This window comes from Amblyomma mixtum, chromosome 1, assembly GCF_055824585.1.
Source record: "Amblyomma mixtum isolate Tamu chromosome 1, ASM5582458v1, whole genome shotgun sequence".
Classification (NCBI taxonomy): Eukaryota; Metazoa; Arthropoda; class Arachnida; order Ixodida; family Ixodidae; genus Amblyomma; species Amblyomma mixtum.
The window spans coordinates 60,055,854-60,075,780 of record NC_143012.1 but is presented as its reverse complement, the minus strand read 5'-3'; the positions used below and the strand labels follow the sequence as shown (position 1 = coordinate 60,075,780).

The following is a 19,927-nucleotide window of genomic DNA, read 5'->3' as shown; positions in this document are numbered from 1 at the left end:
GAATCAATGCATGGTAAATAACTCTAGGTGGTTGAACATTCTGGAGCCCTTCAATACAGCGTCCATCATAGCCTGAGTCACTTTGGGATATTAAACCCCCATAAATTATAACTTCCACCTGCCGCAGTGGTCAGTTTACTCACAATCCGGTGGGCAGGTTGTGGTTTGGTTTGGTTTATCGGGTTTAACGTCCCAATGTGACTCAGACTATGAGGCATGCCGTAGTGAAGGGCTCCAGAAATTTTGACCATCTACAGTTCTTTAATGTGCACTGATACCGCGCAGTACACTGGCCTGTAGAATTTCATCTCCATCGAAATGTGACCACCGTGGCTGGGATCAAACCCACGTCTTTCAGGTCAGCAGCCAAGTGCCATAACCAATGATCCACTGCAGCGGCTGTGATGATGCCACAAGGTTACATGCACTAGGTGGCACGACGCCCTCCTCCGCAGAAGACTAGGTTCTTGCTGGGGGTTAGTACGCATGGAGTGGTGGTTTTGCACTAAAGCTGGAGGAGAGACTTAAAGGTGCACTGAAGAGGAATCTGAACTTGTCTTTTTGCCGCGGGAACTCGATCTACACGTTCCGAGCTTTCTTAGAAGCTTCGATTTATTGCCCTGTGTGGCCGGTTTTCCTAATTAAATCGAATTAACGTCCGGCTCCCGCCTTTTTTTTTAATTCTCCCTCGTACGGTGGGCGGAGTCGACCAACGCGTGGAGCGCCTTTCACCCAGTCCTGTGGCGGCTTGGCGCTCTGCCATCGGCGGAGTAATACGTAGTAGTCCGTAGTAGCAAATAGTCCGTGTGTATTTTTATTTCTTCAGGCTTATTTTGCGGCTATATTATCTGCGAATGAAACTATTTATTAATGGAAACCTAAAAAACAAAATAAAGCGAAAGCAATGCCTCCACGGGACTGGGTGAAAGGCCTTCCACGCGTTCGTCGACTCCGCCCACCGTACGAAGGAGAATTTAAAAAAAAGGCGGGAGCCGGACATTAATTCGATTTAATTGGGGAAATCGGCCACACAGGGCAATAAGTCATCGTTTCTAAGAATGCTAGGAACGTGTAGATCGAGTTCCCGCGGCAAAAAGACAAGTTCAGAATCCTCTTCAGTGCACCTTTAAGATAGGCGTTAAGGGTATATGACCTGATAGCATTGATGGGTTAATGCCCGTATATGGAGATGTGGTGTTGCTCTACTTTACATTCATAAACCCCTGGGAGTCCTCATACCTCTCCTAGTGCAGTGGTTAAACAATGCGACACTGCTCTGCGATGGCAGATGTCGCCACTCGTGGGTGTTGAGTGACCCTGGTTGCTGTTCCAAGGCAACAGCTCGTGACCAATCATTAAACTGCACCTCCCACGGTTGGCAGTTTGCTCGCAATCTGATAGAGAGGTTATGATGGTGTCACGTGACTTAGGTTGCATCTCTGTGGATTTTTCATGGATTTTTTACTCACAACCAGTGACGCCAACAACGATGCTGTTTTTCTGTGACACAATGCCCTGAACCCTGTCGCATTAAAACTGACCTGTTGCAGCTGTTGTCTTGTAAACTCTGCAGTTCCACATTTTCATTCATCCAAGGATTCAAGGCATCCATATTTCACGATTTAAGATGCAGTTGTGTTGGAATTTATTTTTTGCCATTTGCAATTTTATATGAATATGTGTATGTGTGTTCTTGCTAGTTTAAAATGTTTGTGTGCAACTTGAGTCAATATGCTACACTTTGAGTAGGACTCAGAGTAGTAAATAGCTATATTTTTGTTAATTATTCTAGAAGAAGCTTCGACGTTTTTACTTTTTCTCTTGCAACTAGTCAGCATTTATAGCGTGGCTTAGTCATGCTTTCTTGTCATTTCTTCTAAAATTTTCAAAAAGAGGGACTGCCGCCACTTACTGGCAGTGGTGTCACGCTGCTGTTGGCAGAAGTGGTTGCTGGTATCTATTTATAGATAATGTCACGTAGTCGTAACGGCTGTCTGATGAGCATGAAGTCAGCAAAAGGCGTCCAAACGAAACTTGACTGAGCAGATCTGTTCCCACAAAGAACTGAATGATTCGGTGGCAGCGTAGCAACAAACCTGCTTGGCGGTTGTCGAATAAAAGGACTGCAGCTCTTGTGCACACTCAATTTAAAATTTTGGAAGGAACATTTGAGATAAGCGAAAAAAAAACTACAACAATGTGGAAAAATGTGAAAGCAGTTCCGCGTGGCTGTGATCAATCGAGATATGTCCGGTCATCTCGAGTCACAGACAAAATGATAAAGCTGCATACCGACGGCTTTGAGCATCAATAAACTCACATTATGATGATTCGTGACACTATCAGCAGTACTAATTTCTTTGTAGTATCTTTAAGACTGCCTTAGTGTTTTCAACAGTAGTTCTGATAACACTCGTGTTTCTCATGTAATGTGGCACTCGTTACTGCCACTGCATGCTGCCTGGCAGGCACAGCAGTCGGGTCCACAGAGTTGCCTAGAGTTTCTATGTGGGTATATCCTGTCCTCGATATTGGGGTTTTCAGACACAGTCTGCCATGAGAAAACGAGACTACGATAATGAAAATATCCGATTTCAAATGCTTCTTCTGCACATCGCAGCACCACAGCGTAGATTTGCTTAGTTGGACAAGGATCTCTCGAGTGTTACAGAAAAGAATAAGTTGATAAAAGTCAGCAGACTCTCTCTTTAACAAAATACTGCAGCTTGCAGGGCTTATTCTAATCAACTTCTCTGCTCTGTTTCATTTTGCAGGCATCGAAACCAATATTGGCAACCAGTGAGTACACAAGCCGCCCAAACGACCGTCTTCCAAAACCAGTGCATACAGCATTTTCAGGATGAACTGCCAATATTGTTGACCAATGAGTACACAAGCTGCCCAAAGGACCATCTTCTAAAACCAGTGCATCCAGCATTTTTAGGATGAACTGCCTGATGTTCATAATGTGAAAAAAGCACCATAGCCAGTGATCTCAGACTGTGGTGCATGAAAATGGGCCGTATTCGCCCCTGCCTTTTTAAAGCCTAGACCACAGCCATGATTGCAACAATGAGCCATGGTGTCTCAGTGGTTACGTTGCTCGGCTGCTCACCCGAAAGATGCCGGTTCGATCCCGGCCGAGGTGGCCTCATTTTGATGGAGTGAAAATGTTCGGAGCCCCATGTACTTTGCGATGTCAGTGCACATTAACGAACCCCAGGTGGTCTTAATTACGGGAACCCCTAAACTAGGGTGCCCTTCATAGCCGTTGTTGTCTTGTGTTGTCAAACCTGAAAAACCAACCTACCGTCATTGCGTCATTAACAGTGGATATTGTGAGACATTCTATGTGTGAGATCGTGCACGAGTGCCGAGGAAACTTTGATGATTCATGCCTATTTGTGTGCTATGTACTACATTGGTGACACAGCTGACAGAGTTGGTTTTGTCCATGTGGTTTGTAGTGTGACTGCTTCTGTTCTGAATTTATTTTTTGTGATCACCAGGCCTGATTATGCTAGATTGAGTATAGATGTCTTGTTTTCTTGATTGCTTTTGTTTTTATTTTGCTGTCTTAACATTCAAAACTGCTATGTATGTTTTAGTTATTTATTCCTTGCAGTTGAGTTTGGTAATATCAACCTGCAGATATTTTTAGTTACGAAGCCTTTTTTATTTTTTAGGCTACAGGAACAAAATTCTTTGCTTACGATGTTCGCAGAACAGCTGAAGCTGTTCATGCTTTGTTGGTACAATAAACTGATCCTGGTAAGTGCCAGACGTGCACACTGTGAAATGACACCCGAGATGGTGCAGTGTGCAGAGGCGAATGGGCTAATTACTGCGTTGCTTTCGGTTGTGACAGGTCAGCTAAGATGTAGATATCGAGCATTTGGCTGCATTTAGCGAAAGGGAATCAGTGGTCCAGTGGTTTTTCTCCAGCAGTTTGCTGAAGATTTATCTGCAACATGCAGGGAAATGAACGTTCAAGATTTTATAGACAAAAGCTAAGCACTCACCAGCAGTGTACTGTGTCACGAGTGAAAGCTCCCAGACATTGTGTAATTCGTGAAGAACTTGCACAGACTTGCAAGATCCCTCCCAAGAAGCCAGGCATTACGTGAGCACTTTGTCTAAGTTGCTCTGACCCTTAAGTTGGCTGCAGAGTATGCCGAGTAATTGTTCGAAAGCTAAAGCATTATCCGTCCAACTCCATGCTAATTTATAAGTACCAGAAAATTCGGTTTAAAATTTTTTTTTTCAGAAACAACTCATTGACTCTGAAATGAAATGTTAGCCTAAATGTTCTGTAAGATTGCCTTCTTCATTTATAGGTTACTGGCTGCCCCTCCAAACGGGCTGTAACACGCTATAAATACTCGATTTTCTTGGTGCAGGCCTGGTCACAGCTGATCCCATGCTCAGAGTCTCGCCTGGGGAAAACACCAGTAAGCAGCTGCACCAGTCGTCCCTCTGCAGTCAGAGCTTCATGAAGAAAAGCCCCCAAGAGTCGCACCTTGTCGCCCAAACGTGTGACCGTCCCTTCCAGTGCGACCACTGCGGGAAGAGCCTCGCTTTCAAGACCACCCTGATGCGCCACATTCGCAGCCACACTGGTGAGCGTCTGTACAAGTGTGACCACTGTGAGAGCAGCTTTACTCAGAGGCAAAACCTGGTGAGACACCTTCGTACTCACACGGGTGAGCGTCCATACAAGTGTGACCACTGTGAGAACAGCTTTGCTGTGAGGCGAACCCTGGTGGAGCACCTTCATACTCACACAGGAGAGCGTCCATACAAGTGCGACCACTGTGAAAGTAGTTTTGCTCATAGGAAAAGCCTGATCACGCACCTTCGCACCCACACGGGTGAGCGTCCTTACAAGTGTGACCATTGTGGGAGCAGCTTTGCTTTGAAGACCACCCTGGTGGCACACCTTCGCACCCACACAGGTGAGCGTCCATACAAGTGTGACCACTGTGAGAGCAGCTTTGCTCTGAGGCGAACCCTGGTGGAGCATCTTCGCACTCACACGGGTGAGAAACCCTTCCAGTGCCAGCTCTGCCCCATGGCCTTTAAGCAGCGTTCACACCTTGCAAACCATGTGCGAGCCCACAAGAGAAAAACCGTTTCGGTGTCAGGTGTGCACAATGCCATTTAAAGAAAAGCACAGTTAAAGCTCCATGAAAGCAAAAAACCTGCTTCAAAAGCCACACTTTCGTTGAAGTTTTGACGCCTTTCTCTAACATTATGTCAATACCATTGCTAGCTAATCTGTCTCACTGTTTAATTTGCTATATTAGAGAAAAAATATCCAAATTTACCTGCCTTCAAAGTACAACGGCACACAGCAATTGTTGAGTTGCTTTCCCTCATCGATAAGGAACCTGAATATACTAAGCTGGTATTTTACTCATTTCTGTGCATTGAGTGATGTGCGTGAACTGTGGTTGCTGTGTTTGGCACTAGCTATCAAATTGACACGCTTTCGTCAGAGCAGTTCTGTGCTTTTTAAAAGTGAATGTAATACCTCCAGAGAAACATGCTGTTTTATTATTCCTTCCATGCTTGTGTTGTGGCTTTATTGTTGGGACAAAAGAGCCGAGAAACCAAGCCCAGGCTCCTGATGATAAACATTGCTCACTTTTGTTTGCAGGTTTTTAGAGTAGTCTCTTGGTTTAGATTTTAAAAAATGAATGCTTTACTGCATGAGATTCCTGTGTGTTATCTTTTGTCAAATAAACCGCTATCTTTGCATGTGGCATGTTTTTATTACAAATTATGGCCTCAGCATTGTCAGTCTTCAAAAACATGCTGTAGCTTCGAAGGCAAACCATCACCGTCTCAACAGCAGTTGCTCTCATTCTATTTTATGGTAATGGTTTCGTGGTATTTAAGCATTTCTACAGCAAGCCCTTGCATATTATGTTGTGGTTACGGAAACTGAAGTGAACTTGCTTTGGTGAGTGCATTGACATAACAATATACATAAGTTGACCAGAACATAAAAATTATTGTATAAAAAGCTTGTGGAGTTTCATTTGTTCAAAACTAATGCGGAACACTGGGAACGATGCTATCAATTTTTTCTGTTAGCGAAATCCGATAGTTCGGCATTTTTTACCTTTGTTGCCGTTTGTCCTGGAGTGAAAGAGTCTTTTATTGGCAACAGTTTTGGATTCGAAGTTGAAAACCTTTTTTCCGCTTCTACGATTCAAACTGTGGACTCTCTTATGACGAAATAAGAGAACAGTGACTCCGTGACTGCTGGCGGCCGGTGCGCAGCAGCTGAAATGAAAACTACTGCCGGCCCGACGTTGAAGCCCTTATCACCCATCGTCGCTTCGTTTACGTTTGAAGCCATGTTATGATGGGTCCCTTTCCTGATTCTGGCAGTGAATTTCTCGCAAAGAATTGCGTCATGCATTCAGCAACATCAGTCTTACACAGCATACGATGCTTTTTAGGGCTGAGGAGGGAAGTCTTGCAGGAAAGTCCTAGCACCGAGGATTCGACAGCATAGCTGTAACCACCGAGCCACCATCGCTACTGATGTGTAGCACCTGGTACGTGTGGGCATATTAAAATTCTGTAATTATAATCCTTATAGGGCTGGTTATGCAGCCTAGAATCTTGGTTTGTTGACGAAGAGAACACACCGGGCGGTGCATTTGCTAACAGGGGGGCACGTTGAACAAATGCTACACATAGCTCTTTTTTCTTAACGCCGTTGCGCGCTATTGCATCAACTTCATCCAAGCAGCACTTGCTGCTCTGCCCTTTTAAATCGAGGTGCGTAATAAAAGCATACAGGCACGCAGAACGCATAGCCGCGAAGCACCCCAAAGCATACCAAAACTCAGCTGGGCGCCTGCTGCACAGCTAATTGCAGGCTTTCTTTGACTTTCAACATTCAAGCTGGATTTTTTCCGTCTTCCTTGATTTATAAAAGTGCACTAGTGGCTTGAAACAAAAATTAAATACTTCAATATCGATAAAACAAATACTCTTTATGCTCCTTTTTGAGCCTCAGAGATCTGTGGTGGTTTTCTCCTATTTCATCATGATGCTTGTACTTGTAGAAAGAGTGGTGTTTTTGTGTTTAGGAGCTGGTACTCTATCGATACAAGCCAACTTCATTTTACTCCTCAGTGTCCCTTTAGGGAACATTTACTCCATCCTTTTAAAGACTTAGTTATGTGTTGTGAGCTTTAATACTTTGGAAAACAGAGACACCAACAAACCAAAAAAGGTCTTGACGTTCCTGCTCCCAGCACGGGGTCCTTGTCCATAGCAAAGATGCAGTCTCCTGCATAAACCGCAACTGAGACTACTTGGAGGAGTCAAGATGCTACAAGAAGTGATTGCGGCAGTGTGCACGTGATGTGAAAAATAAATGAATTCTTAACAACGCTTAATCAGCACCCAGTAATGGGTGGCCACAAGACTGATTGCGACAAGCAAGAATCGTTGCAAGCAAAAAAATGGCAGCATCACAGCTGCATATGGAATCTCTAACCATATATACAGAACACATCACACAAGCTGATTCGAAATGAAGGAAATCTAGATCTGATATACACATGCTCCTTCTGGTGATTTTTTAAGGGTATGGAAAATAAACCACTTTTGGTGGTCTTCGTTGTGAGCGTGGCCCCCATGCTGGCAGCTGAAATGTCAAGAAATATCTTTTTTTACTAGTTGGTGTGTCTGTTTTCAAATGTAACCCCCCCCCCTCCACAACAGGATTCGGTCACACACTCAACTTTAGTCACAATACTCCATCAGCTTTTTTCATGATGCTGATTAGTTCGAAAACGGTTTACTTGCTGCTTTTGAGGGTTATATCAATAGTAATTGTGTGTTGTAGTAGTTTGCAGCATTTGTAACCAAATCAATAAAATTTTCTTTTCATCCGTACAAAGCACTAGGATGGAGTGGCATCTTGGCGAAGCGATATCCTTCATACGTGTTGGCAGCGAAAGCGCATTTCGGACATAACGTGGACATGTGCTGACAAGCAACTGATCACTTTATTTATGATTTTAAATTTATGGGTGTAATATACACAGATGATTTAGAAACAAATACAAATCACGGATTAACCCTGGCTCAGATGGAGCGGAGATATGACTCAGAGCAACCCAAGCCAAAACAAAACCTAGCCCTTCCCTCCAAGAAACCTGTTTTAATCTTTTCTCTGTGTTTTTGTGTCGGGTGTGAACGCAAACATTTTCTTCTTTTTAGATCCAGAACACTTGACCCTTTGTGGGAAAACGGGACACATACAGTATTTGCACGATTGTAGGTCGAAGTTCGCTTTTTTCATTTGAATATCCAAAGTGGGGGGGGGGGTCCACTTGCAATTGAAACCAAAGCTGGGCACCATAAATAAAGGCAAGACAAGTGAAATATCAGGAATGCTATAGCGTGGTTGCAATTTCATGTTTGCTCCATGACTCTGCCCAGTAGCATTCGGTTAAAGGATTTTTCATTTTTTTTGTTACTTTCAACTACGCACTCGGTGCTCACAGGAGTGTCGATAGTTGATGAATGGGCCAATGTTCCAATCGTGGTTGCACCGTTCATAGAGGGAAAAAGATGGCGCCGCCACTCGGAACGGGAGTGTTTGTGTAGCTGATGGAAGAGTTGGCGCTGCTCATGCATTTGATGGCCGCTGGCAACATTTTACCAGTTGTTAATGTAGCGTTTCATCTGTCGTCATTTGTGCTCCGGGTGTGCTATGTGTCCTGTGCTCGTTCATGACTACATTCAAGATGGCTGTCATTCTTTGCACCGAAAAAAATGAACTGTGCGCCGGGACGCCAGTTAGACGTCTCGGAATGGGTGATACAGGTGTGACACTGCAACGAGACAAAATTTTCTGCTATTCCAGATAGTGTCGTGGTGCGGCTGTTTGCAAAGTGCAGGACTTCGTAGGACAATGACGTGCAGCGGTTGTTTGTGAAGTGGGAAATTTTGCTGGACAACGATGTCAGAACGATGTGCTGCAGGACCGCAGCAGCGATGACAACGGCAGCGCTAGTGTGGACGCTGGTGCAAGCGTGCAAATGTAGACGAGTTGTCCAGTGACTAATACATTTTCATTTTGGAAAGTGCCCACTAGCGCCTGACGATAAGTGGCGGCGGCCGGATAACGCGATCGCGTTCTACTTTTCAAGGGGCTCTAATAAGGTCGTGGTATGCCTGGCATGTTAAAGCACGACGCTTTACGAATATTGTCCAGCAAGAATTTTTTAAATGTGCTTGATAGAAGCTGAGTTATCTGTAGTGAAAATTTTGAAGTCAGCGTCATCACGCCTTTCCTTCTCCTCTCGTCATTTCTTGCGCGCTGGAACGTCTGCGCTCCTCCACCGGCCCCACTGCCGGGAGTAGAGCTTCCTGACCCGCCGCTGCTATGCGGCTTATTTACCGCGACCACGGTAGCTGCCTGTCTGAAAGAACCTAACCACAGCCACCACCTCTCAACTTGTTTACGCATGTGCGAGCAACAGAGGAGGGTGCGAGCACGAAAAAGTTGCTGGGAAGTGCTCGCCAACTTTGGTGCGTGATTGTGGATCCTCTGCGGCCTGTGGAAGTGTATCGTTTCGCTCAGGTTTTCATGACAACACAGTGCAGTTATCTAGTCAGTTGATGTGCTCTTCTCGGAAGGTGTTTCATAGCCCCTGTAAAGGCAAAGCTTAAGCAACCGCCAATTTTCTTATATTGCCGGCCTGCGATGTGGGTGTGGTTCACTTACATGTGAGTTGACTTACAATCATGTAAATACGGTACGTCCTAGTTTTTTTTCATTGCGATGTTTTGAGTTGTGATCCTAAAACTACTGCATCTAGCGCCACCTTGTGGATGTCCAAAGAAGCTTTTCTGCTTTTGTTTCGACAGTATTCACCCAGTGGCATCACATACACATATTTGAAACAAACTGTTCCGCTTGCATGTGCTGCATGTGTTTTTTGAAAGGATTTTGGCACAATATGTCATGTCTAGGGCATGGCACAACTTATGGGAGCAATCGGACATGCTAACATAGAGCCGAGAGGCAGAACACTGTCGTGTTTATTTCCGTCTTCCTTATGTACCGGCATGGAATGACAAGATGTGTACATGTGTCACATTACCACGGTTGCACACAAGTCAGAATAACACCACATCCCTCTTCTTTATTATATTTCTGCAACGAAAACCCCCCAACAGCCTGACTTAACATGTGCCCATATGTACATCTATAACTCGAAATACCGAGAAAGCCGCCGCCATCAGCTGAAGAATGGCTGACCGCGGTGAGTCAATCAGACAGTCGACAAGAGAAGGCTCTAAAATGTCCTATAGGGAAAGGCCCTTACTCTGCAGCTACACAGCTACAAACCCTATGCGCACAGTTCTTTTGTGTGTCGCATTGTTGACTGATGGATGCTTTGCCATTTGTGTAGAATGGTTTATCGTCTGCGTTCGTGACCTATGAAAACCTGAATAATTGAAGGCACTTTGCATTATCGGACAACATTTGTGTAACCCATATGGACGCTGTCCTTGAGGCTGTAAATCTCTCTGATCTGGAGATTTTTGGGATCGTTTGGAGTTTATAAAGCTGCCAGCCCAGTTCAAAGGGGAGCACTCTCCTTATGTCAAAACGATACGATTCCATATTTCTCACTACTGTACGAAGTGTCCTCGCCACGTAAGTAAAACTGTGCGGACCTCGAAGCAAAAACACTTTTTCTGCTGCTCCCTCACTAGCTGAATCAAACCCAACGTCCATGACAATGCACTCATAGTCCGCTATGACACTATATAAGCATCCTAGTGTGCTTCTGAGGGGAACAGGTTACGCTTGCGCTAAAGCCATTGTTTTTAGAAATAAGTGTCAGCTCATGAGCCACTGAAAAGGATGGCAAGCAGTGCTCATTTCGTAATCCGATTTCATTTGGTTGTGCCAGCTTGAGTAGGCATTCGTTGCTGGTATGAATCCATGGTTGCGCTTCTTGTTTCCAACAACTCTTTCAGCTGCTACACAGGTGTTTGTTATTGCGCGTTGTTTCTATTTTTCCTTTCAAGAGTGAAGTTTTGTCATGAAAAGCCAACGGACCTGTACGGGCTGATCGAATGAGCACCGGGCCAGGCTAGGCCGGACCTGTCATTAACGGACTGTGTTCGGGCCCTGACTGAACTAATGGCGAGTTCGGCCGTACCCAGTCTAAATAGCGGGCTGTGTAGACCTTTAGCACCGAGTATAAAGCTATTTCTTGTAGCTTTCCTCGTACCTAAAGCCTGTGTTGTTCCAATTCAAGATTCCATTTCAGCGCTAGTATATTTCTGCAGCATTTGAACAGCAACGTTTTCTCGTTCTGTATTCACGGCCTCCGTAAGAGCAAGTAGGGCCTTGTAAGCCCCACCGGTGGCAGCACCTGCCATTGCAGGGAAGTGGTGCATCGCATAGGCACTGCACCAGTAGTGATTTAAGGATTCCCAGCTATCTATGAATGTAGAGATGGACCACACTAAGTCATTGACAATTTTTGAATTTTTATTTTTGAGTAGCCGGCACTGTGTCTTGAAAACATGCAGGAAAACAAAACTCATGATGGAACGTCTGGTGATAACCTTCACGCCTAGTCATGAAAAGTAAAAAGGAGAGTGATATCTATAGCTGCTATGCACACACATGCACGGACCAGTGTGGCAAACTGACTGTAGAACAACCTCACTGCTGTAGACAGCCACGTCATGGGTGCACGGACGCATACTGTAAAACCTGCCAACACTGAAATGTTAAGGACTGACTCTAAGACCGAAAACCCGAGGGAGGGAACGAATTTTTGACAACTTTGCTTGCGAACACTGGCCACGTGACATCGCATTCTCTCTCATGAGTTGTTTTTCCTCCATGCTCAAAAACGTTTCCAAACCGTCAGTGCGGCAGATGCATTCTATTTGGCTCGATTGCTCTGCACGTTAGCAGTGATTTCATGATTTTCTTATCTTTTTCCTTCGCTAGTTTCTCTGCTTTCTTTCTTTCTTTTTGGTGTGACGATCCTCATTGATGTGTTAACGTATATTGGAATTACACAGCGAGCTTGCTACAAGTTGCATTATCCTTCCATCTGTAATGGCTTTCATGTCACTATCTCGGCATCGTGGTCACAATGCTGTGGGGAATGCTCTGATGACAGATGTATGGCTCTCTGTGGAGGCTTCCGACACCTTTCAGCAGGCTTTGCAGTGCGTTGCAAAGAATGCATACGTTCAAATTAGCACGCAATGTTACCTTCGGCACATGGGCATTTGTGAAGGGGAAAGGATCGAAAAGTTGACTTCCCGTTCATGTTACACTTGGGCAGTTAAAATGTATATATTCTAGGAGCTTGCTGGCTTCTAGAGAAAATGCCTACTGTAAATGCACTCAGTTTGTACCGCTCTCACAAATGACTCGTATTCTGCGATGCATTCCTCCTCTGTTTCCCAGGTGACCTTAGAATTGTGTTAGTGAAGGCTACCACTGAGGTTCATGTGTTACAGCCCTAGCCTTCTGCGGCACATTTGCCCACTTCAAGGTGCTGGACGTCCTTTGCCAGAGTAAGCACAGCTGAAGGCCGTGGTTAGATTATAAGGTGAATAAGTGGGTGGACAAAGAGACATGTGCGAGCACTGGAAGATCGGACAAATTTTAACTTTCCATTCATTAAAAATACATAGCATGTAATGGAAACCAATCGTGAAACTCAAAATATTTTATTTGCAAATGGCACAGAGTATCAGGCTCTCCTAAGAGCAATAATAAACAATTATAAGATGCACACTGGAGGACAGCAGCTATATCTTGTTTTTGGGACATACAACCTTTCCTGTCCACTCCCGTCAAACACCCACATGGGTCTCACCCTCTTCAGCTTCTCCACCGTCCACACCTCACCACAATCCAGAAACCTTCTTGAGAGATGACGCTGGCTGCTCAAAAAATAAAAGTAAAAAGAAACAATGTACCACATCTGCGCAGGGCTAATGGTGCACACTGCTGACATTCCAAAAAGTGTGTCCCATCTTGTCCATAAGTTGCATAGCCACTGCACTGCCTACTCCCCTACATCCCTGTCCACTCCCTGATATCGGTATTCACAGAAGCAATCTACCACGAGCAAGGGAGACTGCCATTTGGAACAAATGAGGCTTGAAATTGTTCTGCTCTGGTTCTCAGTACTACAGCTGGATGGTTGTTCATTTGGGAAAGAAATTTTTGATATCCACAAAAAATTTTGTCTATAAAATATCGTAGACTGCCCCCTTTAACCTAAATTTTTTTACCTGATGTGTACAGGAGCTTGGAGTGCATGCATACGCTTCCGATTCTATCTGCTGTAAGAAAACAGTGCCTAGCCTGGTAGTGCCTTCCTTGGCCTGGTAGTGCCTTCCTTGGTATTAATGATTCATGCTTATTTCGTTGTGTCCACGTGGTTTATAACCTGACTTTTTTTCACTGCTATTTTTTCAGAACAGCTGGCCATATCATGCTAGATCAATTAGGAAAGCTTTTCCTTTGTATTTTTTTTGCTGCATTCAAAACTGATGTGTATGTTTTAACTGGTGAAATTACCAAATGCGCTTTGACATGTCTTGTTCAGCATTCCATTGAAAACTCCCTGTCTTTCATTGGTGCAGGCCTGGTCAAAGCTGATCCTGACCAGGGTATGCCGCCTGGGGAAAACTTGCAGGATGACAACACCCATATGCAGCACTCCATGCCAAGTGTTTGTAACAGTGTTGGAACCCACCAGAATGGGCATGCGAACAAGCAGTTGTATCACTGTAGCCATTGCAGTAAGGGCTTCATGAAGAAAAGCCACCTACAGCAGCACATTCGCTTCCACACCGGTGACCATCGCTACCAGTGTGACTACTGTGGAAAGAGATGTATAAAAAAGTCTCACTTGGTCACACACATTCGAACCCACACGGGTGAGCGTCCATACAAATGCGACTACTGTGGGAACAGCTTTGCTGTAAGATGCAATCTGGTGGCACACCTTCGTACACACGCAGGCGAACGCCCATACAAGTGTGACCACTGTGAGAGCAGCTTTGCTTTATGGGAAACACTGGTGGCACACCTTCGCACCCACACGGGTGAGAAGCCATTCCAGTGCCACCTCTGCCCCATGGTCTTTGCACAGATTTCAACCCTTGCAAGGCATGTGCGAGCCCATAACAGTGAAAAACCGTATCAATGTCAGTTCTGCACGTTGGCATTCAAAGACGAACACAATTTAAAATGCCATGAAAAAAGTCAACACTTTTCAAAAACCATAGTTCCTTAAAATTTTCATGTGTTTTCCCAACTTTTATATACCGAAATAATTGCTGGCTAACCAGTCTCACATTTTAATTGGTCAGGTTGGGATAAAATAAGCAAATATACACGATTTCAAAGTGCATCGGCGTGGGTTCATTATTCGATTGCTTTGCCTCCTCTATAAGAAGCCTGAACTACGCAAACTGCTGCTGTCATGAACGGGACTTAAATTGTGGCATGTGCAGATGTCATCATTTTACTAGTTTCAGTGTGCTGAATGACACGCATGAATTCTAGTTGCAGTTCAAGAAGGTGATATATTCTTGTGGGCATGACTTCGTTTAACTCTGCAAAAATAGACAATAGGTAAATATGTTTCATAAAACCTGGATGTTTTTTCAGGTGCGTCACAATAATCATTTCTCGCACCGTTTATATTTCTCATTTCTAGCAGTGCATTCATTTCTGTGTCCACTCATATGTTCAACTTCCCCATTTCTTTTAGACGAATGTTTAAATAAATAAAATAAATCACTTTCTGGAATGAGGTTTTTAGCAGCAAGTCTAAAATTTGTGCATCTATATATATATGCCTTGCTCACTAAATTTCTTGTGCCTTAATCCAAAAAAAAAGCTTTTAAGGGAGAAGAAAAGTTCTCGGTGTTGTTACAATGTGCGTATGTTTTGTATAAATTGTTTGGCGCTAGCTAACGAATTGACGTACTGATGTCCAAGATTTGGATTGGAAAATGTTTATTGTCAGCACTGAGCCCTAGTGGGCATTATACTAGGTGGCTTCGAGCCCATGGCTCTTGGCGACCTTGTGAGCCCACTCAGTGGCCCGGACTTGCGTCAACGGGTCTGAGCTGGCCAGTATAGCCTCCCACCGCTCTAGAGAAGGGACTGGTAGTAGGTCCGCCGGTGGCGGCGCCTTTTTGCAGCTCCATAAAATGTGGTCATATCCGGCTATCTCGCCGCATTGTTTGCAAGTAGCGTTGTATTGTGTTGGATACATGTGTGCTAGTCTCGACGGGCTAAAGAAGGCTCTCGTCTGGAGCCGACGCCACGTTACCTCCTGGCTTTTGTCGAGCTTTTTGTCTGGTGGCGGATAGATCCTCCTTTCCAGTTTAAACTGATTGGTGTATTCGTGAAATGATATGAATGCATCTCTCGTGAAATTTGGGGACTCAACCCGGCTCACTGCTCGGCTGACATAACCTCGAGCTATACTGTGAGCCAACTCGTTTCCCCTGTTCTCCGAGTGTGCCGGCACCCATATTAGTTCCACCTCTCTTTGGTCCCAGTCTTTATCTCTTAGGATTCGTTCTGTCTCCTGGGAGATCATACCCCGCGCAAAATTGTTGATAGCCACCTTGGAGTCGCTAATTATGGTGACTGCTTTGGTGCTGGCCATTGCCATGGCGATAGCCGCCTCCTCCGCTGTCCCTGAGTTTTTTGTTTTGACCGAACCGGCCGTTAATGTTTCACCCGAGTCGTTCACGGCCACGACCACAAAGGAGTCGCCTCCTTCGTATTCCGCCGCGTCTACATAGGTTGTGTATTCCGAGCCTTCGAGCTTGGCTTCAAGGGCCTTTGCTCTGGCTCTCCTCCTGCCTTCGTGAAAAGCAGGGTGCATGTTTTTTGGAAGTGGTTTAATAGTGAGTAATTTTCTAACTTTGGTCTGTAATTTTGCCTGCGCGTTTCTTTCCGGAATTCTATCATGTAATCCTAGGTTGCTCAGGATCTTTCTCCCCGGGGGTGAGGTCGCAAGCCTCCTTAATTGCGCAAATATATGTGCCTCGCATAGTTCCGTGGTGGTGTTGTAGATCCCCAGTTTAAGAAGTCTTTCCGTAGGAGTGCAGTGGGGCAGCCCCAATGCTGCTTTATATGCCTGCCTTATGATCCCATCTATTTTGTTCTGTTCCGCCAGCCCTAGCTTGAGGTAGGGAACGGCGTAAACTATTCTGCTTATCACGAAAGCCTGAACCATTCGGCAGAGATCTTTCTCTTTGACTCCCCGTCTTTTGTTAGCTATTCGCCTTATGAGCCTGGTTGTCATGTTAGTTGTGGACTTAAGACTGTTTATTGTCTCTGTGTTCTTTCTATTGTCCTGTATTATAAGTCCTAGGACCCTGATTTTGTCAACTCTGGCTACCGGAGTCTCATTTACCAGTACGTGAATGTCTCCTGCGTTGGTATCGCGTTTGCTAGCACCCTGGATCACCAGAAGTTCGGATTTGCTTGGCGAGCATTTTAGTCCTGCCCATTCCGCGTAATCCTGGACAATATCGATCGCGTGTTGGAGACTTTGTTCTATTTCCCCATCGTTTCCTGTATGCGTCCATATTGTTATGTCATCCGCATATAGCGTATGGTTTAAACCTTCGACAGTCTTCAATAGCAGCGGTAGGTTCTTCAACACCAGGTTGAATAAGAAAGGAGAGAGCACTGAGCCCTGCGGAGTTCCCTTGTCTCCCAGTTTAATAGTTTCTGACTGGATGTCTCCTAGATTTATGTCTGTGGTTCTGCCGGTTAGAAAGTCCCTTACGTAATCGTAGGTCCGCTTTCCAGGGGCAATCTCCGCCAGATTAGTTAGTATGACCTCGTGTTTAACGTTATCGAAGGCTTTATGTAGGTCTAGGCCCAGTATAGTTTTGGCGCCCCCTTTGTTGGGCGGGTCTATGATGTCTGCTTTGAGCTGGAGCATGACGTCCTGCATGGACAACCTGCTCCTGAAGCCTAGCATCGTTTCAGGAAATACCTCCCTTTCCTCTGCGTATTCCTGGAGTCTGTTTAATATGACATGTTCCATCAGCTTCCCCAGGCAGGACGTTAGCGATATCGGCCTGAGGTTGCCCACTTCAAGTTTCTTCCCGGGTTTTGGAATAAAGATTACTTTGGCATGCTTCCATTGTGAAGGTAGACTACCTCGTTTCCATATCTCAATTAGGTAATCTGTGACTGCCGTGACCGAGACTAGATCTAGGTTCCTTAGCATTTTTTTGGTTACCCCATCTGCCCCCGCTGCCGACATGGTTCTTTGTTGACTCATTGCTCTCCATACCTCCGCTATCGAGATGTCCTCATCTAGCTGTGTGTTCTCTGCTCCTTGGTAAGCTGGAGATGAACCCCCTTTGTCTGTGTTAAGGTACCTGCTCTTCAGTTCCTCTATTCGGTCCGCGGCTGTTCCCTGGTATTTGTGAATCAATCATTTAAGCTGCCCTTGTGCCGCCGACTTTGTCCTGGGTCTAGTAAGTGGCGAAGAAGATGCCACGTGTTCTTGCACCCTAGCTTTCCATTCATTTCATCGCAAATTTGTCCCCAGTGTTGACGCTGAAGCTCGTTTATGTAGTCTTCTATCTGTTTTTCGAGTGTTGATATTCTCTTCTTTAGCCTTCTATTGTGTTTCTGTTTTTTCCACCTCTTGAAGAGGCTCTCGTGGGCTTCCCACATGTGGGCCAGCCTCGAGTCTGTGATGCCATGTTCGTTGGTTGGGGTCTGTCTAGTGTGACTGTTTACGTCTCTTTTGAGTGTCTCAACCCATTGATTTAGATCCGATATCTCCCTCGGAGCGGTTCTGTCCCGGACTTTTCGGAGGGTGTCCCAGTCTGTCAGCTTCGTTTTGCGCAGCTTCCCCTTCATCGGCCTGGTTTGTGTTTCAATCTCTATGATGTAGTGATCGCTACCCAAGGTGTGTCCTGTGTTTGACCATCTTTCACCCTCGAGGTCTTTGCCTGGCGTCAAGTCTGGGGACGTGTCTACGCTGACGCTATTGCCTATCCTTGTGGGGTCTTGCGGGTTGTTTAGTAGCGTGAGCCTTAAGTTTTGGATTTCTGCCCATAGTTTGTTTCCCTTAGGGGAGGCCGTCCGATATCCCCATGCCGGATGCGGGGCGTTGAAGTCCCCCGTGATTACTAATCCTTTCTTATTAGATAGTCTAATGGCTTTATGTAATAGGTTCGCCAGCCCTGTGCCCCGGTTTTTCGGTGAGTTGTATATATTCAGAATAAAGAGACTGTTGTCCCCTTTTCTGTTTGGGATTATTTCTAACATCACGTAGTCCTCGCTTGTGTTTTTTTTGAGTGCGAAGTTCTGTGTTCTTTTCTGAGTGCCATACCACCAGGGAAGCATGCTGTCTTATTGTTCTTTTCAAGCTTGCATTGTGGCTGTATCATTGTAATGCAAGAGCAGAGAAACAAAGCCCAGCCTTTTGATGATATACAATGCTTATTTTTGGTTTATTTGCTGCTTAGGAGTGTTTTATAAATTTTAATTGTGTGCTGTAACAGTTTCCCGGATTTGCGACCAAATCAATAAACTTTTCTTGTCATCCATTCAAAGTGCAAGGATGGAATACCCGCAGAAAGCTTATGCTTTGGGCAGCTTGACGATGCAGCTGCCTTTACCCATGGTGGCAGTGAAAGCGCATTGTGATCATGACACGGACATTCGCTAACAACCAGTCGCTGTATATATAGCGTTTCAAAATTGATAGGCTGAAAATTATGGTACTAGAATACACAGAAGAACTAAAAAGAAATACAAATCATGAATTAACTCGTGCTTAGATGGAGGGTATACGCGGTCAATGGCTCAAGGAACTAAAACAAAACCAAGCAGTACTCCACCTTCGGGGATTCCCTTAAATATTTGACCAACCCTCGAAGAAACCTGTTTTCCTTCTTTCTCAGTGTTATGAATGGAATGTGAGTGCAAGCATTTCCTTCTTTATGGATCGAGAACACTTAAAATAATTGGCGTGCGCACGTCTGCATGTTCGGCATCTTCGTCTTGGCGAGGAATGGCTTTCAGTATTTGGGAACAGTGAATGACCAAATGGCTACCTGTTGATCGTTTCAAGGAACAAGTGTGTTCACTTAGCCTCGTTATGCAGAAGTGCAAGGCAAGAGGTTGAGACGTCTTGACAGTAGTGAGGATGATGCTGCTGATGGTTCAGTTATGCTTTGGCCAGAGAGCCAGATAACAGAGATTCTTGTAGAAGAAGTTTGCTGAAGCAGCAGGGATGTAGACTAGGCAAATTCATCATCATCATCAGCCTAACTACGCTCACTGCGGGGCAAAGGCCTTTCCCACGTCTTTCCATTTAACCCTGTCCTTTGCCAGTTGCAGCCACTGTATCTCCGCAAACTTTCTGCCATCCCCTGCTACGGTTGTTTTCTCTTGGAATCCACTACGTTACCCTTGAGGTCGAGCGGTTATCTTGCCTTCGCATTACATGCTCTGCCCAAGCCCATTTCTTCCTCTTGATTTCGACTAGGATGTCATTAGCCCGCTTTTGTTCTCTCAACCAATGTGCCCACATCTGGTCACTTAAAGGGCCTGTGACCACCCCATGGTCGCAAACACTCTCTACCTCACTTTGAGCGAGCCTCCTCTCCTTCCATTCCCTCCTCGAAATTTTTCTCTCCCGCTCCTCGTCAAGTAGGCTCGGCAAGACAAAATCACCCCTTCATTCTCCGATGTAAGCCGGAGGAGTGGTGTCTGTGGAGAGCGTCACTTGGTACGTCATGGCCCCGCCTTCAATAGAATTCTTTTCATGGTTTTTGCTGTTGGGCCTGTTCGAGGGGAGGGGGGGGGCGCTGCGGGTTTCCTAACACC

The 19,927-nt window shown here is 45.2% G+C and overlaps 1 protein-coding gene across 2 annotated transcripts; it reads left to right on the top strand.

The window, feature by feature from the left end:
- The first annotated feature begins 1,148 nt into the window (after window positions 1-1,148).
- LOC149366399 (uncharacterized) lies at window positions 1,149-18,243 on the top strand. 2 transcript variants are annotated; one of them, XM_089550525.1, is made up of 2 exons: window positions 1,149-4,619; window positions 13,678-18,243. In XM_089550525.1, exons 1-2 carry the CDS (start codon window positions 4,421-4,423, stop codon window positions 14,331-14,333), a joined length of 855 nt encoding a protein of 284 aa, XP_089406651.1. In that variant the 5' UTR covers window positions 1,149-4,420; the 3' UTR covers window positions 14,334-18,243. The 2 variants fall into 2 exon arrangements, with proteins under 2 accessions (XP_089406651.1, XP_089406658.1); XM_089550532.1 differs by lacking the exon at window positions 13,678-18,243 and having other exon boundaries at window positions 1,149-7,816.
- The last annotated feature ends 1,684 nt before the right edge of the window (window positions 18,244-19,927 follow it).